The sequence below is a fragment of the Lutra lutra genome, chromosome 11 (genome assembly GCF_902655055.1).
Source record: "Lutra lutra chromosome 11, mLutLut1.2, whole genome shotgun sequence".
Lineage (NCBI taxonomy): Eukaryota > Metazoa > Chordata > Mammalia > Carnivora > Mustelidae > Lutra > Lutra lutra.
Genome location: NC_062288.1, coordinates 9,952,447 through 9,968,258, shown reverse-complemented (window position 1 = coordinate 9,968,258; position 15,812 = coordinate 9,952,447). Strand labels below are relative to the sequence as shown.

At 46.8% G+C, this 15,812-nt stretch overlaps 1 protein-coding gene across 1 annotated transcript in view; it reads left to right on the top strand.

Annotated features, from left to right (window-relative positions):
- The window catches only part of VOPP1 (VOPP1 WW domain binding protein), a 106,020-nt gene extending 93,481 nt beyond the window's left edge, over window positions 1–12,539 (top strand). The window contains exon 5 of the mRNA XM_047694630.1: window positions 9,924–12,539. Coding sequence (XP_047550586.1) covers window positions 9,924–10,114 — 191 coding nt within the window. The 3' untranslated portion in view covers window positions 10,115–12,539. The remainder of the gene's footprint in view (window positions 1–9,923) is intronic.
- Window positions 12,540–15,812: the final 3,273 nt, after the last annotated feature.

Sequence of the window (15,812 nt, the reverse complement as noted above, 5' to 3'; positions counted from 1 at the left end):
CTTAATAACATTTTCTGTAGCTTACTTTATTGTAAGAATACCATATGTAATACATATAACATACAAAACATGTGTTAATTAGCTACGTTATCATTAAGGTTTCCAGTTGGCAGTTGGCTATTACTAGTTAAGTTGCGAGAGAATCAAAAGTTCTATGTGGATTTTAACTGTACAAGTGGCCAGTGCGCCTCACCATGGTGTGGTTCAAGGGTCAATTTTTAAGTCTATTGAAAGTTTATAACTTTCAGGGAATACTTGGAGGGCAAATTGCAGTTAATTTGGTCAATTTCAGCTCTTAGCACATTAGCAGCTACCCATCCTCAACTGAGGCCACTTGATAGGCAGCTGAGCACATATTCCTGGAGGAGCTTGTGCATAGCATGCAGAGTAGGGTGGGCAAAAAGGATACTGCCCCCCAAATATGGGGGCTGCACTCTGATAGCTATTTGTTACTGCTGGTTAAAGAGGCAGGCAGCCACTGCTACTTCTGTTGCAGGCCCTTCCTCCTCCGGCAGAAGTGACCTCTGGGGAATTTAAATGGCCAGTGCCCTTCTCCCTGTTCCTTCATTTCCCCCTTTTTCTCCTTTTAGAGCCAGACATTAAAGAGTAGGATGTTCAAAAAACAAGTGCATATACAAAAAATTAGAACATGACTGCACATCCCAGGGAAAAGACTATAAGTTTATATCTCAGGCTGATTCTCAGCACAGAGACAGCCTACAACAATTAATTAAAAAAAAAAAAAATAGTAGCAAAACCCAGCAAACTCTAGGGAAAGAGGAGGATGTGACTTCTAGAGTTACCACATTATTAAGATTCAAATGCCCAGAGTTCAACAACAACAAAAAAATCACAAGTCATATAAAGAAGTAAGAAAATATGGCCCATTCAGAGAAAAAATGAAATCAACAGACTGTTCATGAAAAAGACATAATGCCACATCTGCTAGACAGATACTCAGAGAACTACAGGAATATGTAGAGAAGATTTTAAAAATGGTGTATTAACAAATGGAAATATCATTAAAGAGATAACCTGGATCAAGGACTTGGGGTGCCTGGCTGGCTCAGTTGGTAGAACGTGTGACTCTTGATCTCAGGGTTGTAAGTTCAAGCACCACATTGGATGTAGAGATTACTTGAAAATAAAATTGTTAAGGGACGCCTGGGTGGCTCAGTCAGACGTCTCACTCTTGATCTCAGCTCAGGTCTTGATCTCAGAGTCATGAGTTCAAGCCCCATGTTGGGCTCCATTCTAGCTGTGGAGCCTACTTTAAAAAAAAAGAAAAGAAAAGAAAATCTTAAAAAAATAAATGGGTCAAGGACCTAAATGTAAGACATAAAACAAGAAAACTCTTAGAAGAAAACAAGGATGGGGCACCTGGGTGGCTCAGATGGTTGGGCGTATGCCTTCAGCTCAGCTCGTGATTTCTGGGTCTGGGATGGAGCCCCACATCAGGCTCCCAGTTGGCTCAGCGGTGAGCTTGCTTCTCCCTCTCCCTCTGCCTCTCTTCCTCCTCATGTGCTTTCTCTGTCTCTCTCTCAAATGAATAAATAAAATCTTCTAAAAAAAAAAAAAGAAGAAGAAGAAGAAAACAAGGACAGAAGTATCACAGCAGTGGATTTGGTAATAATTTCTTGGCTATGACACCAAAGGCCTGAATAATAAAAGAAAAAAACTAGGCAAGTTTGACTTCATAAAGACTTAAATATTTTATGTATCAAAAGGCACTATCTATTGAGTAAAAAGGCTATACCTACAATAGGAGAAAATATTTGCAAATCGTATTTGATAAGCAATATTTAGAATATATGGAGAACTCCTAAAACAATAACAAAAACAAAACATTCAAAAATAGGCAATGGATTTGAGTAGACATTTCTCCAAAGAAGATACATGAATGGCCAACAAGCACATGAATACCTGCTCAACATCACTAACCGTTAGGGAAATGCAAATCAAGACTACAAGATAATCACCTCATACCCACTAAAATAGGTACTGTTAAAAAGCAGAAAACAAGTGTTGGCAAGAATGTGGAGAAATTGGAACCCTTCTGCACTGTTGGGGGGAATGTGAAATAGTGCAGCCACTATGGAAACAGTGTGTCAGTTCCTAAAAACTAAAAATATAATTACCATCATACATGATCCGGCAATATACCGAGAAGAATTGAAAGCAGTTTCAGAGATATACTTGTACACCCAAGTTCACAGCAGCGTTATTCACAATTACTGAAACATAGAAGTAACACAAGTGTCCATTGACTGATGAATGGATAAGCAGAGTGTGGCATTTACACACACGTACACAATCATACACAATATTGTATTATTAATCTGATATTAATTCAGAAAGGAAAGAATTATGATGTGCTACAACATGAGTGACCTTTGAAGATATTATCCTAAGTGAAATACGTCAGTCACAAAAAGACAAATATTGTATGATTCTACTTACATGAGTCACTTAGAGTAGTCAGAATCATAAAGAGGGAAAGTATACTGGTGGTTTCCCAGGGCTAGGGAAAGGGGATAATGGGGAGTTACTGTTTAATGGATAAAGAGTTTCACTTTTACAAGATGAAAATTCAGAATTATGGGGACCTATCATGGCGATGATTGCACAACAATGGGAGTATAATTAATACCACCGTATTATTAACTTAAAAATGGTCAAGGTGGTAAATTTTAGGTTATGTGTATTTTACCACAATAAAAAATGCAAAACAAAACAAAAAATGATCTCAGTAGATGCTGAAAAGGCTGTTGATAAGACTTGATAAAATTCAGTATAAATCCCTTCCCCAAACTGCTTCAAAACCATTAATGTACTGTAAACTAGTAATGTAACCCGTAATGTAAGGCTTTTTCTTAATATAATAAAGACTTAGCGTGTATGTTCCTTGAGGGTTCCGGAAGGCAAGGATCAAGTCCTTGATGATATACCCCAGTATTATTACCAGCTGTGCCTTTTGAATGGAAATGTTCAGTAAGGATGAAGTAAATTTGTACTCTGGACCTGCTGCCAGCATCATCTCCAGTGCGACAGTCAAAGTATCCCCATTAAAAAATGAGAATATTCAGTATCATCAACATTTAACATTGTTCTAGAACTTCTGGCTAAAGTACTAACATGAAAGATAACATTTAACCATTAGGAAGGAGAAATAAAACTGTTTCTAATTGTAAACAATATATCATTATATATCTAAAAAAAATCCTGGAGAATGAACTGGAAAATATTTTTAGTAGCTGAGACAATGAGCAATTTAGTAAAATGAATAGATACAGTAGAAGAAGAAAGAAAGGCGCAAGCACTGAAGGCGGGGAGACTTGTCTACTGATCACAAAAATGTTCTCTGCAAGAATTAGCTCTGGTATTTTTGGCAGCAACGAATACACACCCCAGTTTTTAAGAGTTACCTCTCATGATAAAAAGTCACAAAGAGGGAGGCTCCTGGTTTCACTCCATGGCTTGGCCACCTGTGGGCTCTCAAGCTCCTTCCTTCCATCAGTGCACGCTGCCCCGCCCAGCCGGCTCCTAGCTACGACGGACTCTTGTTTCTTAGAGATCCAGTAATGTTCCCTGGAAGAAGACCCTCCTGGGCAAATTGTGGAGAATTCTTGGCCTTCAGCTTTTGCATCTACGACACAGGAATGAATGGTGTGCAGGGCTTGACCCCCGGCTTTCTTGCTCACTTCCTCGCTTTATCAGAGTCAGGCCATCTGATGGCTCTCCCCAAACCCAGCCTGTGCTCACCTATCTTAGAGTTTTATTTTCCCTCATTTTAATCTCCATTTCCATTTGAAACCATTCTCTTTGACAAGAGAGTAAGTTTGAATGTTTTTCGCTTGGCCTTTTGGTTTTCTTTCTGAATCTTTATCCTCCGTGCATACATTTTTAACAGGTTCTTTTTCATTCCATTTTGTGTCAGCCCTTATCTCCATTGGGCTTTATTTTACCCGGTTCCATTCTGGTGTTAAGTTCACTTTTCAGTTTTCTTCTTTAGGATCATTCACACTGGCTTGGTTTGTAACCTTTGAAATTGTTATCGTCATGCTTATTTGTGATATGGAGTTGAAATCTCGATTTTAATGTGCTTTGGATTCCGGAATTTTGCGCCACAGAATTATATATACATTCTGGGGAATGGTTTTGAAAGGCTCTCTCTCAGCCCTGTGGACACAGACCTGTTCTTACCTCTGGTTTTCCCATGGGTGATGAAGTGTTCTGTCTGCCACTTCCCTACACAAGTGAGAACTGAGTCTGTCTCCTTGGTTTCTTTTCTCTTTGGGAGGCCAGCTGGTCAACCAGGCCAGGGTCTTGTCAAGACTTACTCTTTTAGCCAAGTGAGCAGAGATCTAGCAAATGTCTCTGTGAGCTGGTGCCTCCACCTGGCTAGGTGCTCTGCGAGTGTCCATCCTCTGTTTCCGCTGCCCTTCCACCCACACAAGTCTTTCCAGTGTGTTCCATCCCTGTGTTTGCCAAGTGTTTTCACCTAAGGGCTCGTGTTCCTGGCAAATACATAATTTACCCATCTCCTATCTGTTCTGTTTCTTTAATATTCCAAGTGCCTGGGGTGCCTGGGTGGCTCAGTGGGTTAAAGCCTCTGCCTTAGGCTCGGGTCATGGTCTCAGGGTCCTGGGATCGAGCCCGGCATCGGGCTCTCTGCACAGCAGGGAGCCTGCTTCCTCCTTTCTCTCTCCCTGCCTCTCTGCCTACTTGTAATCTCTGTCGAATAAATAAATAAGTAAATCTTTAAAAAAAAATATTTCAAGTGCCTCTCTATCCTCAGTATTTCAATTCTATCCTCCTAATTCCCAGCAATATCCATGAGTTGTGATTGTTAACATAAAAATTCCAATTGAATTGGACACGCTTGCCAGTGCATCTCATTATTATCTGGTGTGAGTGGCCACGATGCACGGATGTTAGTCACAGCCTGAGGCTCACCTCTGGTACAAGGACCACAGCCCACCCTGCTGTCATCTGTGATAGGGAGTTGAGGTCATCTTTGAATGCCTCTGCCCTCAGGAGTGACGGGCAGGGTTGGCGCAGGCTTGCTGGGCTGGGGCAGCCTGTTCTTCCTGTTGTGTCAGAAATAGATGTGCCTCAGGAAACTGCCAAGTGTGCCCAGCACAGTATAGCAGAGGCGAAATCCAAAGCAACATCACCATTCGTCCCTCTTCAGTCATTCATCTCCTGTATTTATGGAATATCACATGCTATGTGCTGTTCTGGACCCGGAGGGTTCCAAGATGAACGATCCTATTTCCATGTGCAGAAAGCTCAGGAAATTACACTGTTCTGGATGCCAGGATGACAGGGTACCTAATCCAGCCAGGAAGGGAGTGGTGGGCAGTGAGATGTAGCTTCCTGGAGTTGGTGATTCTGATCTGAAACTTGAGAGATAAATGGGAATTAGCCAGACAAGGAGCCAGGAGGAGGTGGTGTGGAGACGGAGGAGTGGTCTGCGTGTGGAACACCCTGGAAATGCTCTCTGGTGAGGGCTAGGGGAGAGGTAAGCTGGATACAAGCAACTAGGTTCCTGTTGGGAGGCAGAGCATAAGGCAGGGCAGTAAGAACTGAGACTGAAGCCACTAAGAACCTGGTTACAGACAGTCTGTTATCCCTCATGGGGGAATTAGCGTACAGTCCCGTGATGAGCTGGTGAAGAGAGGGACCCCAACCACGAGGGAGAATAAATACAGGAAGTCTGAGTCATGGGTGGAAAGGATGAGCGTGTGTCTGCCGCAGTGTGTTTAGGAGACCTGCCCACACCTTGAGCAGCCTGGCTAGAGGACATGGATGTGGGAAGGCAGGATATGGGGTCTGATTAAACTGAAAACACAGGCAGTAGGTGGAATGAAAAGAGCACCGAAATTCATAGAGCTAACTCCAAGTGGGGGCTAATTATAAAGACACATGGAAGCTCTCTCTTGGGAATGGGGACACCCTGGGGCTGGTAACCTTTCCATCTCTTCCGGGCCACACAGTCTTCTTCAGGCTGTCTCCGCCTCTCCCTGCATTTCCACTCCATTCTCTGCTGCCAGCCAGATCCTTGTGCATCTCAAGAAAAGACTGGCCCAGCTCTATCCGTTGCCAAGTTACAGGCCAGTCAGGTTAGTTGAGTGGTAGCAGGGTCATTGTTAAGAAAGCTTGGCTGCCAGACCATCCTTCAGCTTAGGTGGGAAAGATCTTCGTTGGAGGAGCTGTTGTCAACTGACTTCTTTAAGAAGCAAAGTTCACCTTTGCTGAATCTAGAATTCCTTCTCAGATCATGCTTAGACTCTCAAAGAGAAAAGAGATGATGGCCTTAAAGAATGAAATGACTTCTGGAGACAAGACGGTGTGCCCCTTGGATAAGAGTGCAGCCGAGGTGGCAAGTCTGTGTTATGACAGTTCCTCGGCAAGCCCTTCATTTTTGGTTGGAGCTCAGAATGTGGGCCCATTATGTCACCAGTCTTCTCTGATTTTCCCAACCCTTTCTAGCCTGAACTGCTTCTCCCAGCTCATCACCCAATTGTGAGAAACACCTGTCCTAGAGGAAAGAGCCCAGGCTTTCCACTGCACTCCTGTGTTCAGATCCTGGTGCTTCCAGATATCAGCCATGTGCCCTTGGCAAGTTGCTTCATCTTCCTGAGCCTCAGCGTCTTCAAGGATATGCGTACAATTCTAGGGGCACCTGGGTGGCACAGTCGGTTAGGTGTCCGGGTCCGGCTCTTGGTTTTGGCTCAGGTTGTGATCTCGGTCGTGAGATCAAGCCCCGTGTTGGGCTCCATGTTTAATGGGGAGTCTGCTTGAGAGTCTCTCTTCCTCTCCCTCTGCCCCTGCCGCTCGTGCTTGCTGTCTCTCAAATAAGTAAATCTTTAAAAAAAAAATACACACACACACACACATACAGAGTTCTGATCACATTCCCATCTACTATCCCCACACCATACCCATATAATACATGTGTATATGCGTGGAATACAAATGACATACAGATTGCCAATATAGACACTGACTTAATACAAGGAAACAGAAGAAGCGATTGTGTGGCCGCCATTGTTTTACTCACTCCTCCAGATCCTTTCTGATTTGTCGACAGTAGAAACAGTCTTCCTGTAACTCTAGCTTCTTCATAGAATCCTCTATATGTTTTCTTTCTCTAACTGGACCCTATGCCATGAACCTTCAGTCCTGAAGGGCTGGCTCTGTTCCCCCATGTTCTACCCCCACAGGGTAAGGAGATGGTGCTGGCATCCCTTTGGTGTCTGGCTTCTCCTCTTGTTCATAAACCCTATCACACTGAATCCCATACCAGTGGGCTCTGTCACTCCTTGTCACTATTTTGCTACCGTCCATGGCCATCTCTTGGAGCGTTTTGGAATCTGCTCAGATACCCTCCCACCCCGATTCGCTCCATAAAGAGGTTGTCTGCTATGAGCACTTGGTCCTCCTTCCCACACAACTGTGGGTTCCCCGTGCTCCTCCGCACATTCAGCAGAAGGAATTGGTGTCCTCTTGTACACCAGGCTCCCGGGTGCAGATGTTGAAGCAGACATATGCGGTCCCTGCCCTCATTGAGTTTATCTTCTTCCCTAGAAATCCTTTTTCTTTCCTATATATGTGCCCCTGTTCCCTGTACACATTCGGGAGCTTTCCCCATCCTTAAACACGTATCTTTCTCCTTCCTGCAGACCTTTCAGCTGCCACCTCTCCCCTCATCTGGGCTTCTCCTTTCTTGCCCTGAGAGGGTCGCAACTGCCGTGGGTACCTCCCACTGTACTGCAGCTCCTGAGGAGAAATCCCAGATGCCATATCCGCTGGAAATTTGCTCTTCTTATTTTGTCCTCTATTTGACATTGTAGAGGACCAGTCACTTCTTCCTTAAAAATTCTCCTTTCCCTTTGCCGGCATGGCCCAACCCCTATTTCACTGTTTCATTTTTTCTCCCCAGGCTCCTTTGCTTTCTTCTCTGCCACCTCACGTGCTTAGGATTCTTTTCCGGTCTTGAATGTTGGTCTGCCCTGCAGTTCTCTTCTCAGCCACCCTTTCTGCCTCCCTGCACACCTCCTGCGTGGTTTTAACCCGCCCGTGTTTTTGTCCCCACTTCGACAGGACAGTCCTGACGCTGCCTCAGCTCCAGCAGGCCCAGCGTGGAGCTCTCATTGGCTCTGCCCTTACCCTGCACCCTCTCTTTCCTTGTATCCCCTCTTTTTTTGTTGGGCCCTTTTATCAAGACCCTACACCAGGGTCTTTTCTAGTCATACCTCTTCTCTGTCCTCAAGCATTTCACAGTAAATTGGTCCCCAGGGCCTTTCAGTTATTCCCCCTGAACATCTTAATCTCTCCTTCTCTCATAGTCGATGTCTTTTACAAACTATTACAATTGCCTGTTTTTTAAAAAAATCTTTAATTTTTTGCTTATATAAAATATACAGGGATCTAGAGATAAATCATAATCTCTGCCCTTGGGAAACTCATAGTCATGGCCAGCCATGGGCTTGTAAGCAAATGCATCCAAGGCCATGGAGGGATGCACACACGGGAGCAGGTGTTGTCTGCTGGGCCGTACAGGTGCGAGATGAGGCGGCGGTTGGTAAAGGTGCAGTTTGTGGCCGATTGCTCTCATGCTGACTGACACCCTGGAATGCATTTCTGGCCTTCGGTTTCTGTCTTACGTTATCTCCTTTTGCACATTTTAGTTTTCCAAGATCTGCCATATGCCAGATTTGTGACACCTTACACAGGTTGGTGGGCGTCTTCCTAGTAATCTGACCTTTATTCAGTTAAACTGCAGAGAGAGACATTTGGGAATTTTTTTAAAAAGGCTCTAACCAATATACGTACAGGGATGACTTCTCTGACACTCCAGGTATCTTTCTGAATTACATGAGGCCTAACTCAAAAACTAGACCCGAGAGTACCCACAAAATTAGCTTAGCCTGGGACACACCCAAAGCTCACAGTTTTGTTTTGTTTTTCTTAATTCTTTGTTTATGCATCCCATACTCTGTAGTGTTATCAACATGATCAGAGTTAGCGGATCTAAAAACTAGGCTCTAACGTAGCAGCTCACATATTCCTACCCATTAAAATGAGAGTTACACTAGTCTTGTCGCCTTCTTTGTTTTCTGGATGCCCCCCTCCCACGTCCTACACCCCAGCCTGAAGCAGGGGAGTCAGCCTGCATCTGATAGCCTCACTGTCGGAGAAAAGCAGAAGACCATCTCCTCCAGCAGTGCCAAAGGAAAACAGATTCCGTAGATGCCTAAACCCGCCCTTCTGGTGTTTGCTCCCATTGTCTCCCTGTCTGTGAACTTGGCCACCCTGACAAAATGTTAACCTAGCACATGGGAATGGAGGCCGTACTTCAGAAATGTGCTTCAGTAAACTGTGTTCTCAGAGGGCGTGTGGAGCTGCCAGTGATCATTCTGGAAGAGTCGGGAAACCAGGGTCCTGTTCCAGCTCTTCCAGGAGGGAGCTGCGAGTAGGCTTACCTTACCATGGCCCTGGTTTTCCTCCCTTGAGAGTGGACACGGCCCTCTCCGTTGGTAATTTTTTCAGCACACACCTCCTGGGTTTATCACTCAGCTTTGGGTTAGTGACCAGCCACCTACCACGCCTGATTCTGTCAATGTCCGTCCTGTCACTTGGCCGTGCTGGTGAGTTTGTGTGTGTGAGTTTGTGCCCTCTCAGCCGTCTACACCCCAGCAGAGCACAGGCCCCACGAGGCCAGGGACTCACGTGTGGCTCTGGCTTGTTACCGTATCCCGGTGCCCCGCTGTGTTCGGGTGTTGGGCCTTGCTTGCGTGCGGGGTGAGTGAAGGACCGGGGTGCTGGTCCCCGCAGGCCCCGGCCGGACGCTGCTCTGGTGTGGTGGGCTCTGCGTTTTCTGTGCCATGTTCACATCTGCTAATCTGTCTTTTCAGGAGCCCAGCAGCCGGGGCTGCCGTATTACACCGACCCTGGAGGACCGGGGATGAATCCCGCCGGAAATACTGTGCCGATGGCTTTCCAGGTGCAGCCCAACTCACCCCAGGGAAGCATGGCCTACCCTCCGCCCCCTTCTTACTGCAACACGCCCCCGCCCCCGTATGAACAGGTGGTGAAGGCCAAGTAGCGGGGTGCTGCCCGGCTCCTGCCTGTGCGACCTCACGGGGGAACGGGGAGGGGCGCTCTCACCGCACCTCTCAGTCCCCATCAATGTTCGCTTCCGGGAATTGTCTTCTGAGCCACTAAGGGCAAATTCCTCTTTGATATCTTCAAAGCAAGCACAGCTCCCTTTCAAGTTTTCTGTGGAGGACCAATATTTGAATTTATCCTGTGTCTCCTCTGTTGCTTCTGTTTCTGATGTAATCTGAGCTCTGGCAGAGTGTGGACAGTCCCCAAGGGTTGACACCCTAGATCCTCGGGAGAGAGACTAAGGAGAAGGAGGCAAGGCAGGGCCTGTGTGTGCAGGTGAGCGCAGGTGAGTACGAGGAGGGGACCGCTCCTGGCCCGGGCACACAGCAGGCAGCTCACGGCAGTGAGGCACCCCAGGCTCCACTCTTGGAGCCCCTCGTCCTGTCAGTCTTCCTCTTCAGGAAGCTGTGAGGCTCCGCTGTGGGAGAAGCCTCCTCGCCCTTCCTATCTCCACTCACTTCCTAGAGATGACAGTGGCTTCCCTTCTGCGTAGCCAGGGCCGGGAGGGGACTGTGTACCTCAAGGAGATGCGGATCCAGATGAGGTCAAGTTTGGATGTCGACAGTTACCCGAAAATCACGAAGGAAAGTTCCTGCAAGTTATGGGAAATGGATTCCTGCGTCAAACTGGGACATTGCATTTTATGAACTCTTGGTCTGACTGGGCAAAAATAAAATGGTTCACCTCCCTGCCATCCCCCCTGCCCCCGGCTTTCTAGTGAGTCTATGGAAGCTCGTTTAGAGTCCTGTCCTTTAAGGTCAGACTCAAGTGTCTTCTCTGAACATCAGCAGCTGTCTGACCAGAGGTCTCCACACCCTTCCTTCAACAGCCCCGCTGGTGGTTGTGATGGACACTTTCCAAGCAGAGAGGCCCTGCCAGCTGGGAGGTCACACCATCCCCTTGGAGAGCGGTGACCCAGCAGGCTCCCGCCAGTGGTTTCCAGCCTGGGGCAGCAGGCCAGGCCTGCAGTTTGATGTCAGCCCATGTGTGTGTATGTGGGGGGGGGTGTTCTCTAAAGAGGAGAAGCTTGCTGGAAAAAGAGGAATGCAAAATCCCAGGACCGCAGGAAGATCTCTTTAAAAAGTACTGAGTAGATTTCACTGACGGCTTAATCAAAATGAGAAGAGAAGATGTGGTTGGAAATGCAAACCCTGGCAGAGAAGCGCGTCTCATCACCGCGGGCTCTAGCGAGGGGTCACCGGGCTGAAAGGAGGGTCCGGTCTCTGCAGTAAACAGTGCTGGCGGCGCAGGTGAACCCCCGGAAATCCGGCCGGTCGTGTGTAGGAACGCAAAGCCGCGTAGCCCAGACGGAGGGTCCCTGTGTGTGTAGTAGTGGGATAGGGCCGGCAGGTGGCGGGGGGTTATTTTTGTAATAACTAATTGGACCAGCCTCTTGAGAAATTGTTACTCATTGGACTTGAGCTTCAGAACATGTCACTGGAGTGGATGCTGAGTGTTTTCATTCCCCCAGACCAGGAGTCTGGGTGTCCCTTTCCTCCCGGGTGGGAGATCAGGATAGGACTGCAGCACCTGCTCAGAATTACCTCCCTGCGAAGATGGAGAACCTGCAAGCCTCCCAGGGAATTCTGCAGGAAATGCTGGGAGCCGAACACAGGCCCTTGGAAACACAGGTTTTAAACACAGATGCTGCTGCTGGTGTCTTCGGCCAGCCTCGTGTGACCTCCGAACTCCTGTCCCTGACAGCAGTACCTCTCCTCATCTCGTCCTTGATCCAAAGGAGACAACAAAGCACAACGTTTGCTGTTTACAACCAAGGACAACTACATGGGTCCAGAAGGTTCCTCTTCTTCCGGGTCATTTGTCTTGCATTTTTGACTTAAATTTCTCCCTTCCCTTTTTTTTTTTTTTTTTGGTCTTAATGAAGAAGCACAGTAAGGGCCGCCCCCGGAATTGGATCCCGGTGCAGTTGAATAAGCACCCAAATATCCATGACTAAATTTCATTTCTCTTTTTGATAACAAATGATCTCAGAGACTAAACGATTTAGGTAGTGCTCAACAATTTTGTATTCCGTGTTTGTGAAGATAAATTTTGTTTTCCCTCGAACCTGGCTGAGAACCCTGCTACAGCGAACGCTGCTACTGTGCGTAGAAATTCCACTCGTGGTGGCATCTCCTGGCCCTTCTCGTCCCGTCTGTGCTGACAGTGGACTGTGTCCCCCTCCCGGAGTAGATCCAGCTCCTGGTGTGTCGAAGTCTTATAGAGTCAGTGATTAGGAGTAAGCTGGGAGCAGATCTGTGCATGTTTTTCCTCTGCAACATTTGGCTCATTTCTCTTTTTTGTTCTCTTTTGATAGAGTCCCATTTCCTATGTATGCAAAATAAAAAATAAATTTGGGCACATGCTTCAACTGTTTTGCTGGGAAGGGGGAAAGAGGATGGAAACGAAGTTTCTAATGAGGGAGGGCACACAGTGGGTCATGGGTCATACATGGGTCATCCCCACCCCCTGGTAGGGGTGGGGTGGAGGAGGCCGCGTGGTGCCCTCAACCTCAGGAGCACCAGCAATTAGAGGTCATCAAAGAATGCAAGGGACGTTTGGGTCACCAATACATTTTTTTAAAAGTCTGGCTAAGGAAAAAATAATCTAAAGCAAGTAGAAGCATAAATTAGACAAACGCACAGGTAGTACTGAAATTAGGTATCCAGAGGGCCTGGATCTGCTTTCCATGGGTAGGCGAGCCTTGATTTTAAGAAATGCAGCTTTTGTGCTCCTGGGTGGCTCAGTCGGCTGAGCGTCCTTCTGACTCTTGGTCCCAGCTCAGGTCTTGATCTTAGGGTTGTGAGTCCAAGCCCTGCGTTGGGCTCCACCCTGGGCATAGAGCCTGCTTAATAGAAAGGAAGGAAGGAAGGCAAGGAGGGAGGAGAGGGGAGGGGAGGGGGGAAGAGAAAAAAGAGGAAAGGAAAGGAAGGAAGGAAAAGAGAAAGAGAAAGAAAAAGAAGAAAAAGGAAGGAAGAAAGAGAGAAGGAAGGAGAACAGAAAGAAAAAGTAAATAACAGCTCTGCTGGGTCAGAAACTGTATTTCTCTCACAGATCTGTTGGAGGGTAAAGCTGCTATAGTCTGCATTTTAGATGAATCCCTAAGTGAGATAATGTTTATAAAGAAACATTGGATCTTAAAACAGGACAGAGCATAAGCCAGAAGAGGTCAAGAAGCTTCCTCTGGTGAAGTCGGGGCTAATTTTCAGGACACCCCCACCGGGTTATCAGCTCCTTCCAGCAAACTGGAAGCGGCCTTATTTACAAGTCAGAGGTCTTAACTTGAGATGGCAGACGGTGACTGAGTGCTCACTTTTCTCTGTTCCTTCCGAATGTCATTGAACTTCGAGAACTCTGTAATGGCTCTCAAGGCAAAAAAACGTACAAGACAGAAATTCGGAGTAATTCTTAACTAGAAGATGCCAGCTGGGATTGATTGGGAGAGAAGACTAAAGCTGAAATGTTCAGGGACGGTGGCTGGGGAGGCGAGAGCTTTCCAAAAAGTCCACAGTGAGGCCCACGGGTGCAGAGAGCAGGCATGGGCCAGGGCCCCTTGCCAAGGTGTTGACCTGTGGGCGTTCTGCAGAATAGCTCTGCCGGGGGCCGTGTTCTGTGCCCCAGGCCCCCAGGTAAGAGGAGCAGCTAGTCCGGCAGTCTGTTTCTCACAGCAGGGACGCTCTGTGTCCTAAGACGTCGGAAGGTGGGTTCGTGGAATCATTATTTAATTTTTAAAAGTGAGGTAAGCATTTTCTAATGTATTAGTCAATTAGAACAAGTATTTTCTAATGTACCAGTCAATGAAAACATTCATAAGCCGGGCTGCCATCCCTTTCCCACAGCCCTGGTTGCAAGGTTATAGAGAGATCCGTGCCAAGGAGAAACCCAAGGACCTGTGAGAAATCATGACCACAGGCGGGGAGGTTTTCCGCGGCCCCGGAGGAAAAGTCAGCTGAGCCTTCTCCTGACTTGCACTGCACCGGCCTTTCCACCCAACTGGCTAAGCATCTCTCAGCTGAAGTGATCCTTAACAGTTTCAAGTTCCCAATTGCTAATACTCTTTCAATGCCAATGATGACAGCACAAAGTAGAGATGAGGGCAAACCGCGTGGGCGTGGCTACCCACTGTGTATCACGGCCGGACTGTGGGCTCCGAAGACGGACAGCCTTGCTCCCACCCTGCGTCTGCTGTTAGCTTGTGTCTTCAGACAAACGGCTTAAGTTTCCATCACTCAAATGATCTCAGGTCTGTTTCCTCAACTATAAGAGAGAATTACAGGACCTGTTGCTTATACGAGGCTTGTACCAGGCACACTATGGAGAGTCATCAAATACTGAAAATCCTCTGTTCTCCCTCATTCCACAGTTCCTTTAGCAAGAGAAATTAAAGCACAGTGGGACGGAAAATGAACTCCCACCTAGTCCTTTGTCCGTCTGTCAGCAGATGAGACCCAGGGCGTACGGGAGAAAATCTTTGAATACATCCCCCTTGTATTTCCCACCTTTCGGACCCTGATTACATAAAGGTAGAAAACACATGGTGTGTGCTGCCCGGCACTGGGCGTTTCCCTCACCATTTATTTAAGATGCGATTGGTGAGCGCCCCCAGAATAAGCCACGAATTACAAGCAATATTCTTGTATGTTTCTATTACTTTGGGTATTTCTTTTGCTGTCTCCCATCCCCCCAGAACTTTTTATTGTAATGTTCCTGTTTGGGATTGGCTGTCTCGCGCTATCCAAGAGGGATCCTGCTTCATTCCTGGGCACAGAGCCCTCCTAAAATGCTATGGGGGATTGATCATGATTATCAACATGCTTCTCTCCCTGCTGCCACTCTTGAAGAAGGCAGAGGGAGGGAGTGCTCGTGTGGGTCCCAAGAGTATGAAGAGGGAGGCGGAGGATCTCTCCATCTCTTTTCAGCAGTCACAGGAATGCTGGCGGGAGCTGCTTTTGTCTCTCTGGACCCTGGAAATTGCAAACAGTCCCGAGGTCCTGGAATCATTTGCCACAGACCTGGTACTCACTGTGCAGGAGCAGGAGAATGATACCGGGCATGTATCTTTGGAAAGTGCCCGGACACAAGTCCTTACAAACAATCCTTCATGTTTTGTGGAAGAAAGGAATTTTGCATTTTGCTTTAAAGTCTGCAAGGAGGAATGCTTTCAGATAGATATTCTAGACCAGCACCCTCCATCAAAAACATACTGTGAGCCAAATATGTTATATATGAAGTTTTCAATAGCTTTTCACTAAAGAAGAAAAAAAGTGAAATTTATTTTCATCATTTCAACGTGTAATAGAAAATTTATTAAAAAGAAATGCTAACATTCTTGTTTTTCCATGCTGTCTTCCAAATCCTGTATGAATGTGACGCTCACTGGCACCATCTCCCGTGTGCAGTAACTGCTTTATCGGACAGTGTGGGGCAAGAGTGCGTAAGAAAATGTTCAGCTCTTATGTCCTTGCTGGTTGTTTTTTTTTAAAGATTTTATTTATTTATTTGACAGAGAGAGATCACAAGTAGACGGAGAGGCAGGCAGAGAGAGAGAGAGAGAGAGAGAGGGAAGCGGGCTCCCTGCTGAGCAGAGAGCCCGATGCGGGACTCGATCCCAGGACCCCGAGATCATGACCTGAGCC